This window comes from Hypanus sabinus, chromosome 28 (genome assembly GCF_030144855.1).
Source record: "Hypanus sabinus isolate sHypSab1 chromosome 28, sHypSab1.hap1, whole genome shotgun sequence".
NCBI lineage: Eukaryota > Metazoa > Chordata > Chondrichthyes > Myliobatiformes > Dasyatidae > Hypanus > Hypanus sabinus.
The window spans coordinates 3,723,094-3,735,971 of NC_082733.1; the positions used below are offsets into that span (position 1 = coordinate 3,723,094).

Here is a 12,878-nt window from a genome sequence, read left to right on the forward strand (position 1 = left end):
CTTTGCTTTATAAAGGCTAGCATACCAAAAGCTTTCTTCACCACCCTATCCACATGAAATTCCACCTTCAGGAAACTATGACCCATTATTTCTAGATCACTCTTTTCTACTGCATTCTTCAATGCCCTACCATTTTACCATATATGTCCTATTTGGATTATTCCTACCAAAATGTAGCACCTCACACTTATCAGCATTAAACTCCATCTGCCCACTTTTCTAACTGGCCTAAATCTCTCTGCAAACTTTGAAAACCTACTTCATTATCCACAACGCCACCTACCTTAATATCATCTGCGTACTTGCTAATCCAATTTACCACCCCATCATCCAGATCATTAACGTATATGACAAACAACATTGGACCTAGTACAGATCCCTGAGGCACACCACTAGTCACCGGCCTCCAATCTGACAAAACAGTTATCCATCACTACTCTCTGGCATCTCCCATCCAGCCACTGTTGAATCAATTTCACTACTTCAATATTAATACCCAACGATTGAACCTTCCTAGCTAACCTTCCGTGCGGAACCTTGTCAAAGGCCTTACTCAAGTCCATATAGACAACATCCACCGCCTTACCCTCGTCAACTTTTCTCGTAACCTCTTCAAAAAGTTCAATAAGATTTGTCAAACATGACCTTCCACGCACAAATCCATGTTGACTATATCTAATCATACCCTGTCTATCCAGATAATTATATATACCATCTCTAAGAATACTTTCCATTAATTTACCCACCACTGACATCAAACTGACAGGCCTATAATTGCTAGGTTTACTCTGAGAAACCTTTTTAAACAATGGAACCACATGAGCAATACGCCAATCCTCCAGCACCATCCCCGTTTCTAATGACATTTGAAATATTTCTGTCAGAGCCCCTCCTATTTATACACTAACCTCCCTCAAAGTCCTAGGGAATATCCTGTCTGGACCAGGAGATTTATCCACTTTTATATTCCTTAAAAGCACCTGTATTTCCTCCTCTTTAATCGTCATAGTTTCCATAACTTCCCTACTTGTTTCCCTTACCTTACACAATTCAATATCGAAGTGAATACCTTAGTGAATGTCAAAGAAAAGAAATTGTTCAAAATCTTCCCCATCTCTTTTAGCTCCACACATAGATCTCCACTCTGATTCACTAAGGGACCAATTTTATCACTCACTATACTTTTGTTATTAATATAACTGTAGAAACCCTTCAGATTTATTTCCACCTTACTTGCCAAAGCAACCTTGTATCTTCTTTTATCTTTTCTAATTTCTTTCTTAAGATTCTTCTTACATTCTTTATATTCCTCGAGCACCTCATTTACTCCGTGCTGCCTATATTTATTGTAGATATCTCTCTTTTTCCTAACCAATTTTCCAAAACCTTGAAAACCATGGCTCTCTCAAACTTTTATCCTTTCCTTTCAACCTAACAGGAACATAAAGATTCTGTACCCTCAAAATTTCACCTTTAAATGACCACTATTTCTCTATTACATCCTTCCCATAAAACAAATTGTCTCAGTCCACTCCTTCTAAATCCTTTCACATCTCCTCAAAGTTAGCCTTTCTCAAATCAAAAATCTCAACCCTGGGTCCAGTCCTATCCTTCTCCATAATTATATTGAAACTAATGGCATTGTGATCACTGGACCTGAAGTGCTCCTCAACACATACCTCTGTCACCTGACCTATTTCATTCCCGAACAGAAGATCCAACACTGCCCCTTCTCCAGTTGGTATCTCTACTATGTATTGCTGCAAAAAACTATCCTGCACACATTTTACGAACTCCAAACCATCCATCTCTTTTACAGTATGGGCTTCCCAGTCTATGTGTGGAGGATTAAAATCTCCCACAATCACCTTCCTGTGCTTACTACAAATATCTGCTATCTCCTTGCAAATTTGCTGCTCCAATTCTCACTCCCTAATTCTCACCTAATAAGGTGGTCTATAATACACCCGTATAAGTGTTACTACACCTTTCCCATTCCTCAATTCCACCCAAATAGTCTCCCTAGACGAGCCCTCTAATCTATCCTGCCTGAGCACCGCTGTAATATTTTCTCTGACAAGCAATGCAACACCTCCCCCTCTTGTCCCTGCAATTCTATCACACCTGAAGCAATGAATATTTAAGCAAGGAATATTTAGTTGCCAATCACACCGCTCCTGCAACCATGTTTCACTAATAGCTACAACATCATGTTTCCAGGTATCAATCCATGCTCATCCATCTTTCTTACAATGCTCCTAGCATTAAAGTAAATGCATTTAAGAAATTCTCCATCTCTTCCTCTCTGTTGATCTCTAACAGTACAAAGAACTTTACTATCTTCTTTTTCTTCCTTCTCCCATACACCTTTTCCTACACTCTGGTTCCCCTCCCCTCTGTTACCTAATTTAAATCCACTGGAGCCTCTCTAGCAAACCTACCTGCAGGAATATTTGTCCCCCTCCAGTTAAGATGTAAACCGTCCCACCTTCCCTAGAAAACTGTTGATGGGAACAGCCACAGGGGTGCTCTGCTCTTCCTGTCTATTTTCCTTCCCTCTCCTGACGGTCACCCAACTAACTACCTGTCTCCTGACTCCTAGGGGTGACTATTTCTCTGAAACTCCTGTCTATTTCTGCCTCTGCCTCCCGAATGATCGGAAGTTCATGCAGCTGCAGCTCCAGTTCCAGTTCCCTAACGCAGTTTTTCAGGAGCTGCAGCTGGATGTATCTTTTGCAGGTGTAGTCATCAAGGACAACAGTGCTCATCCTGACTTCCCAAATACTGCAAATGGAGCATTCAGCTGCCCTAAATGCTGCCTCCATTACCTACTCCTAATCTAATTAGATTAATTAAAGGAGCTTACCCAGCCTTACCTCACCTGGAGTGAAGCTCGTACTCAGCCTCTGCTCGCTTTTTAAATTCCCCTGCTGATCTCAGAGGTCGACTTACACACGCCTGCGCAGTCTAGTCTCTTTGCCGCGATCAGTTTAAAAAAAACAGCTTCTTTCCGAGCTTCTTTTACCTCTTCCCTCTCCGCCTCTTGCTGCGATTTAAAATCCTTGTAAACCTTCTCTGCACTCTTTCAACGTTATTAATATCCTTCCTGTAATTAAGTGACCAAAACTGCACACGATACTCCAAATTCGGTCTCACCAATGTCTTATACAACCTCACCATTAAATTCCAACTCTTATACTCAATACTTTGTTTTATAAAGGCCAATGTACCAAAAGCTCTCTTTACTACCCCGTGATGTCACTTTTAGGGAATTATGTATCTGTGCTCCCAGATCCCTCTGTTCTACTGCACTCCTCAGTGTCCTACCATTTACCTTGTATGTTCTACCTTGGTTTGACCTTCCGAAGTGCAGTACCTCACACTTGTCTGTATTAAACTCCATCTGCCATTTTTCAGCCCATTTCTCCAACTGGTCCAAATCCCTCTGAAAGCTTTGAAAACATTCCTTACTGTTCACTACAAATCCAATCTTTGTATCATCAGCAAATTTGATGATCCAATTTGCCACATTATCATCCAGATCATTGATATAGATGACAAATAACAATGGACCTAGCACTGATCCCTGTGGCACACCACTAGTCACAGGCCTCCACTCAGAGAAGCAATCCTCCACTACCACTCTCTGGCTTCTTCCATTGAGCCAATGTCTAATCCAGTTTACTACCTCTCCATGTATACCTAGCGACTGAATCTTCCTAACTAACCTCCCATGCAGGACCTTATCAAAGGCCTTACTGAACTCCATGTAGACAACATCCACTGCCTTCCCTTCATCCACTTTCCTGGTAATTTCCTCGAAAAACCCTAATAGATTTGTTACAGATGACGTACCATGCGCAAAGCCATGCTGACTTTTTCTAATAAGTCCCTGTCTATCCAAATACTTGTAAATCGTATCTCTTAGTACTCCTTCCAATAATTTACCTGCTACCAATGTCAAGCCTACCGGCCTATAATTTCCCTTGAACTTTCCACCCCTTTCTCCATCTATTCCTCTTAATATCTTGTATACTTCTATCATGTCTCCTCTCATCAGCCTTCTCTCAAAAGAGTAAAGCCCTAGCACCCTTAATCTCTGATCATAATGCATACTCTCTAAACCAGGCAGCATCCTGGTAAATCTCCTCTGTACCCTTTCCAATGCTTCCACATCCTTCCTATAGTGAGGTGACCAGAACTGGACATAGTACTCCAAGTGTGGCCTAACTAGAGTTTTATAGAGCTGCATCATTATCCCGCGACTCTTAAACTCTATCCCTCGACTTATGAAAGCTAACACTCCATAAGCTTTCTTAACTACCCTATCTACCTGTGAGGCAACTTTCAGGGATCTGTGGACATGTACCCCCAGATCCCTCTGCTCCTCCACACTACCAAGTATCCTGCCATTTACTTTGTACTCTGCCTTGGTGTTTGCCCTTCCGAAGTGTACCACCTCACTCTTCTATGGGTTGAACTCCATCTGCCACTTCTCAGCCCATTTCTGCATCCTGTGGTTGACAAAGGAAGTCAGAGATTGTATAGCATTAAAGAAAAAGAAAAAGAAGTATGACAGGGCTAAGATGAGTGGGAATACAGATGATTGGGAGAGTTTTAAGGAACAGCAGATCTTAACTAAAAAAAGCAATACGGAGAGAAAAAATCAGGTAAAATCAGGTATGAGAGTCTAGCCAGGAATATAACAGGGGATAGCAAAAGCTTTTTTAGCTATGTGAAGAGAAAGAAGATAGTTAAGAACAATGTTGGCCCCTTGAAGAATGAATTGGGAGAAATTGTTATGGGAAACAGGGAAATGGCAACAGAATTTAATGCGTACTTTAGATCTGTCTTCACCAGGGAGGACACAAGCAATCTCCCAGATGTATGGATGGGCCAGGGTCATAAGATATCAGAGGAATTGAGACAGATTGACATTAGGAAAGAAACTGTGATGAGTAGACTGGTAGGACTGAAGGCTAATAAATCCCCGGGTCCAGGTGGTCTGCATCCGAGGGTTCTAAAAGAGGTGGCTCAGGAAATTGCGGATGCATTGGTAATCATTTTCCAATGTTCCTTAGATTCAGGATCAGTTCCTGAAGATTGGAGAGTGGCTAATGTTATCCCACTTTTCAAGAAGGGAGGGAAGGAGAAAATGGAGAACTATCGCCCTGTTAGCCTAACGTCAGTCGTGGGGAAGATGCTTGAGTCCATTATTAAGGACGAAATAGTGGCACATCTTGATGGAAATAGGATTAGGCCGAGCCAGCATGGATTTACCAAGGGCAAATCATGCTTGACTAATCTGTTGGAGTTTTTTGAGGGTGTAACAAGGATGTTAGACGAGGGTAAGCCAGTGGATGTTGTGTACCTAGATTTTCAGAAGGCATTCGATAAGGTGCCACATAGGAGATTGGTGAGTAAAATCAGAGCTCATGGCATTGGGGGCAGGGTTTCAACATGGATAGAAAACTGGTTGGCAGATAGAAAGCAAAGGGTAGCAGTGAATTGGTGTTTCTCGGACTGGCTGGAGGTGACTAGTGGGGTACCACAGGGCTCTGTATTGGGACCACAGCTCTTTACGATTTATGTCAACGATTTAGATGAGGGCATTGAAAACTATATCAGCAAGTTTGCTGACGATACTAAACTGGGTGGCAATGTGACATGCGAAGAGGACGTTAGGAGAATACAGGGAGACTTGGATAGGCTGGGTGAGTGGGCAGATACTTGGCAGATGTCATTCAATGTGAATAAATGTGAAGTTATCCACTTTGGAAGCAGGAACAAGAGGGCAGAGTATTGTCTGAACGGTGTAGAGTTAGGTAAGGGAGAAATGCAAAGAGACCTAGGAGTCCTAGTTCACCAGTCAATGAAGGTGAATGAGCAAGTGCAACAGGCAGTGAAGAGGGCAAATGGAATGTTGGCCTTTGTTACAAGGGGAATTGAGTACAAGAGCAAGGATGTCCTTTTGCATTTGTACAGGGCCCTGGTGAGACCACACCTGAAATATTGTGTACAGTTTTGGTCTCCAGGTTTAAGGAAGGACATTCTGGCAACAATTGAGGAAGTGCAGCGTAGATTCACTAGGTTGATTCCTGGGATGGCAGGGCTGTCTTACGCAGAGAGATTGGGCTTGTACATGCTGGAATTGAGGAGATTGAGAGGGGATCTGATTGAAATGTTTAAGATAATTAAAGGATTTGATAGGATTGAGGCAGGAAATATGTTCCAGAGAGAGTCCAGTACCAGAGGGCATGGATTGAGAATAAGAGGTCAGTTATTTCAAACAGAGTTGAGGAAGAGCTTCTTCTCCCAGAGAGTTGTGGAGGTGTGGAATGCACTGCCTCGGAAGACGGTGGAGGCCAATTCTCTGGATGCTTTCAAGAAGGAGCTATTATGATATTATGATATTATTTTGATTTTGTTTTAGATTAGAATAAAATATACCTTTTCAATATTATTATTAATTCACTATACCTAGATATGGGGCATTTCAACCGTTTTTGTTACCATAATACCATAATATCTGATGGATAGGGGAATCAAGGGATATGGGGACAAGGCAGGGACTGGGTATTGATAGTGAATGATCAGCCATGATCTCGGAATGGCGGTGCAGACTCGAGGGGCCAAATGGTCTACTTCTGCACCTATTGTCTATTGTCTATCTTCGACAATCCTCTACACTATCCACAACATCACCAATCTTTGTTGGCTGCAAACTTGCAAACCCATCCTTCTACCTGCACATCCAGGTCGTTAATAAAAATCACGAAAATGTTAAATGGTATGTCATGTTTAAATCTATAGAAGATTAAATGTTTTATTTCTATACCTAGACAAGATTTTTTTCACATTATCGGGACCTTTTTGGAACTACTTTCACAATCTTTGACTTGTTCAGCAATGATGATGGCTCCTATATGTTTGAATTTACGATTATATATCCAAGATTTTTTTAATCGTTTCTTTTAACCAAACAGCTGCTTTTTTTTTTTGTTTTGGGGTTTTGATTTTGTTTTAGATTAGAATAAAATATACCTTTTCAATATTATTATTAATTCACTATACCTAGATATGGGGCATTTCAACCGTTTTTGTTACCATAATATCATAATGTATTTTGTATTGATCTATTCAAGTAATTAATAAAAATATTGAAAAAGAACCACGATCACTGGCGCTATAACAGCATTATGCTAACCACTCCTATTAAACTAGAAAGCATACAGAAAAGATTTACCAGGGTGTAGTCTAGGGTACAAGGAGAGGTTACACAGACTAGGACTTCATTCCCCAGAAGATAAGCGATTGAGCGATTATGTGTATATAAGATTATGAGGGGTATAGGCAGGGTAATAGTACATAGGGAGAAGCTTGAATATTACTTGCTCATCATTTATACTTTTATTGCGTTCTTGTATAATTTTAATTAAGCAGGGAATTAACATTTTTGGCTTAATTTCAGTTTACAGCAGCAAGGCAGTTCTAAAAATTCATCTAAGTTGATCTCTACAAAAGGATTAGAAGAAATTCGCCATCAATATCTGACGGCTGTGAACAAAATTAGAGGTACCTGACTCTAATTTAATTACCATACTGTAAAAAGCTAGAATAAGATGGTGGCAAGAGGGGAGGGAGTACAAGCTGGTGGGTCATATGTGAAATCAATTAAGGGGATAGGTGGGTAGTAAACAAAACAACGTAAGTTTGTCTTGGTCATTCTGCCTATTGCAAAATAGAATGATAAAATAGTGAATTATCATTAAAAATTCTGGATAGGTGATGGTGTAAGTGGAAACTATGTAACAATTCTGAACTACAGAGTTAAATTCAAAGGTTGACCATAATAGTAGTTCAGAGTATTAACATTTTTGGAAGAATAATACTTCTGTGTGAGTGATCAAGTCATTTAAATGCAATTTACCAAATACTTTTTGGAATCCTTATGTTTCCTTCCTGATATTTTGTAGTGAAGGTAAATTAGAACAATACCAATTTACTGAAGAAAATTTACAAGTAAAGTACTTTAATTTTTCCAAACTATTTCAGTATTTAAATTTACATGCATTGGAAGCACTTTCATACAGAGGTGCATATCCAAGTTCAACTCCATATCCAAACTTGAATTTGTAGTCTGGCCAGGCATTTTACCATTGCGACATTCTTCCTCAGTTTGCTTAAATTAGAATATTGTAGTGGGAGCACCAGAACAATACCTGGCAAACAATTTGGGACACCATTTGAAATAAAGTGCATATTTACTGATAAAATATTACAGTACAAAAATATTTCAGTATGGTTTTCTTGAAGATTTTTCAACATCATAAAATGCTTTATAAAGCGAATTTAGCTTTCATGTATTAAGTAACAGATATAGCTTATTGTGTACATGAGATTCTGTGGCTGCTGAAAATCTTAACACGTAAAATTCTGGAGGATACTGTAAAAGGGATGGATGGTTTGGAGTTTGTAAAATGTGTGCAGGATAGTTTTTTGCAGCCAACTAGAGGTACCAACTAGAGAAGGGGCAGTGTTGGATCTTCTGTTAGGGAATGAAATAGGTCAGGTGACAGAGGTATGTGTTGGGGGAGCACTTCGGGTCCTGTGATCACAATGCCATTAGTTTCAACATAATTATGGAGAAGGATAGGACTGGACCCAGGGTTGAGATATTTGATTGGAGAAAGGCTAACTTTGAGGCGATGTGAAAGGATTTAGAAGGAGTGGATTGGGACAATTTGTTTTATGGGAAGGATGTAATAGAGAAATGGAGGTCATTTAAAGGTGAAATTTTGAGGGTACAGAATCTTTATGTTCCTGTTAGGTTGAAAGGAAAGGTTAAAAGTTTGAGAGAGCCATGGTTTTCAAGGGATATTGGAAACTTGATTAGGAAAAAGAGAGATATCTACAATAAATATAGGCAGCATGGAGTAAATGAGATGCTCAAGGAATATAAAGAATGTAAAAAGAATCTTAAGAAAGAAGTTAGAAAATCTAAAAGAAAATACGAGGTTGCTTTGGAAAGTAAGGTGAAAATACATCCAAAAGGTTTCTACAGTTATATTAATAGCAAAAGGATAGTGAGGGATAAAATTAGTCCCTTAGAGAATCAGAGTGGACAGCTATGTGTGGAGCCGAAAGAGATGGGGGAGATTTTGAACAATTTCTTTTCTTCAGTATTCACTAAGGAAAAGGATATTGAATTGTGTAAGGTAAAGGAAACAAGTAGGGAAGTTATGGAAACTATGACGATTAAAGAGGAGGAAATACTGGCGCCTTTAAGGAATATAAAAGTGGATAAGTCTCCTGGTCCTGACAGGATATTCCCTCAGACCTTGAGGGAGATTAGCGTAGAAATAGCAGAGGCTCTGACAGAAATATTTCAAATGTCATTAGAAACGGGGATGGTGCCAGAGGATCGGTGTATTGCTCATGTGGTTCTGTTGTTTAAAAAGGGTTCTAAGAGTAAACCTATCAATTATAGGCCTGTCAGTTTGATGTCAGTGGTGGGTAACTTATAATGGAAAGTATTCTTAGAGATGGTATATATAATTATCTGGATAGACAGGGTCTGATTAGGAACAGTCAACATGGATTTGTGCGTGGAAGGTCATGTTTGACAAATCTTATTGAAAATTTTGAAGAGATTATGAAGAAAGTTGACGAGAGTAAAGCAGTGGATGTTGTCTATATGGACTTCAGTAAGGCCTTTGACAAGGTTCCACATGGAAGGTTAGTTAGGAAGGTTCAATCGTTAGGTATTAATATTGAAGTAGTAGAATGGATTCAACAGTGGCTGGATGGGAGACGCCAGAGAGTAGTGGTGGATAACTGTTTGTCAGGTTGGAGGCCGGTGACTAGTGGTGTGCCTCAGGGATCAATGTTGTATGTCATGTATGTTAATAATCTGGATGATGGATTGGTAAATTGGATTAGTAAGTATGCAGATGATACTAAGTTAGGTGGCATTGTGGATAATGAGGTAGGTTTTCAAAGTTTGCAGAGAGATTTAGGCCAGTTAGAAGAGTGGGCTGAACGATGGCAGATGGAGTTTAATGCTGATAAGTGTGAGGTGCTACATTTTGGTAGGAATAATCCAAATAGGACATATATGGTAAAATGGTAGGGCATTGAAGAATGCAGTAGAAAAGAGTGATCTAGAAATAATGGTGCATAGTTTCCTGAAGGTGGAATTTCATGTGGATAGGGTGGTGAAGAAAGCTTTTGGTATGCTAGCCTTTATAAAGCAAAGCATTGAATATAGGAGTTGGGATGTAATGTTAAAATTGTACAAGGCATTGGTAAGGCCGAATTTGGAGTATTGTGTACAGTTCTGGTCACCAAATTATAGGAAAGATGTCAACAAAATAGAGAGAGAGTACAGAGAAGATTTACTAGAATGTTACCTGGGTTTCAGCACCTAAGTTACAGGGAAAGGTTGAACAAGTTAGGTCTTTATTCTTTGGAGCGTAGAAGGTTGAGAGGGGACTTGATAGAGGTATTTAAAATTATGAGGGGGATAGATAGAGTTGACATGGATAGGCTTTTTCCATTGAGAGTAGGGGGGATTCAAACAAGAGGACATGAGTTGAGAGTTAGGGGGCAAAAGTTTAAGGGTAACGCGAGGGAGAATTTCTTTGCTCAGAGAGTGGTAGCAGTGTGGAATGAGCTTCCTGTAGAAGGTAGAGGCAGGTTCAATATTGTCATTTAAGGTAAAATTGGATAGGTATATGGACAGGAAAGGAATGGAGGGCTATGGACTGAATGCGGGTCAGTGGGACTAAGTGAGTCCCATGTGACTGAGTTCGGCATGGGCTAGAAGGGCCGAGATGGCCTGTTTCCATGCTGTAATTGTTATATGGTTATTTGGTTATAACTTAACAATGATGAGGAACCTGAGGAAGGGGATGGACAGGTGAGGTGAGAAGAGAATGGATGAGAGGGGAACCAGAATGGGTACAGGAAAAGAAAGAAGGTAAAGGGGGATGATATTATTGGAAGTAAAAAAAAATGATAGCTTGTGTCATCAGGTTGGAGGCTACCCAAATGGAGATAAAGTTTTGCTCCTCCAGTTTGAGTGTGGGCTCATTGTGGCAGTTGAGGAGGTCATGTTAGAATGTAATGGGAAGTCAAATTGGGGATGAGTGCACAAGGGAGTCACTTAGAGATCACTCCCCAGAGAAAGTGGAAGTGAGTAGAAGAAAAGGTATGCCGAGTGACATGGGAGCATAATTACGCTATTCAGCCCATCAGGTCTACTCCATCGTAGCTAATTTATTATCTCTCAATTTCATTCTCCTGCCTTCTCCCAATAATCTTTGATGCCCTAACTAATCAAGAACCTATCAACCTCCATTTTCAATATACCCATTGACTTGACCTCCACGGCTGTCTGTGACAATGAATTCCAAATATAAGAAATTCCTTCTCATCTCTGTTCTTTAATGAGGCTGTGCCCTTTGGTCCTAAACTCACCCACTATAGGAAACATTCTTCACCCGCCTTCATCCACTTAACCCAAACCTTTCAGCATTTGTTAGGTTTCAGTGGGATTCCCCTTCATTCTTCTAAATTCCAGTGAGTACAGGCCCAGAGCCATTAACCGTTCCTCATATGTTAACCCTTTCATTCCTGGAATCACTGTTGTGAACCTCCTCTGGGCCCTCTCTAACGCCAACATATCTTTTCTTAGATAAGGGGCTAAAACTGCACCAATACTACAAGTGTAGTCTGTCCAATGCCTTATAAAGCCTCAGCATTTCATCTTTGTGTTTATATTCAAGTTCTCTCAAAATGCATGTTAACATTGCATTTATTTTCTTCAAGGTTAACCTTGAAGTTAACCTTTCGGGAATCCTGCAGATGACCCCCCCAAGTCTCCTTGCACCTCTGAGTTTTGAATTCTTCCCCCTTTATTCCTTCTACCAAAGTGAGTGATCACACACTATATTCCATCTACAACTTTTTTTTACCCATTCTCCCAATCTGTCCAGGTCCTTCTGTAGACTTACTGCTTTATTAACACTACCTGCCCCTCCACCAATCTTCGTATCATCCACAAACTTGGCCACAAAGCCATCAATTCTGTCATCCATCACTGGCATTTAACGTGAAAAGAAGCTTTCCCAACACTGACTCCTGCGGAACACCACTAGACACTGGTAGCCAATCAGAAATATCCCCTTTATTGCTCTCTTTGCCTCCTGCCAACCAGCCAATCCTCTATCCATGCTAATATCTTTCCTGTAATATCATGGATTTTTATCTTGTTAAGCAGCCTCATGTGTGGCACCCTGTCAAAGGCTTTCTGAAAATCCAAGAAAACAACGTCCACTGAGTCACCTGTTATTTCTTCAAATATTTGCAACAGATTTGTCAGGAAATATTTCCCCTTAATAAAGCTATACTGAGTTTGGCCTATTTTAGCATGTGCCTCTAAATACCTCAAAACCTTATGTATACTAATGGATTCCGACATCTTCTCAACTACTGAAGTCAGGCTAACTGGCTAATAGTTTCCTTTCTTCTGCTTTCCTCCTTTCTTAAAGAGTGGAGCAATATTTGCAATTTTCAAGAATCTAGTGATTCTTGAAAGATCATTATGAACGCCTCCACAATCTCTTCAGCTATCTCTTTCAGAACCCTAGGGTATAGTTCATCTGGCCTAGGTGACTTGTTTACCGTCAGATGTTTCTCCTTAGTAATAGTAACTATAGTCACCCCTTGCCCACACTCTGGAATTTCTGGCACACTTCTAGTGTCTTCCACAGTAAAGACAGATGCAAAATACTTAGGATCATCCACCTTTTCTTTGTCTCCCATTAGTACCTCTTTAGCATCATTTTACCGTGATCCAGTATCCACTCTCACCT

At 40.2% G+C, this 12,878-nt stretch overlaps 1 protein-coding gene across 3 annotated transcripts in view; it reads left to right on the forward strand.

Annotated features, from left to right (window-relative positions):
- cep152 (centrosomal protein 152) overlaps window positions 1-12,878 on the forward strand; it is a 245,068-nt gene that overhangs the window by 210,342 nt on the left and 21,848 nt on the right. For all 3 annotated transcript variants that reach the window (XM_059952527.1, XM_059952526.1, XM_059952528.1), the window contains exon 24: window positions 7,472-7,575. In XM_059952527.1, the coding sequence (XP_059808510.1) occupies window positions 7,472-7,575 (104 nt within the window). The remainder of the gene's footprint in view (window positions 1-7,471; window positions 7,576-12,878) is intronic.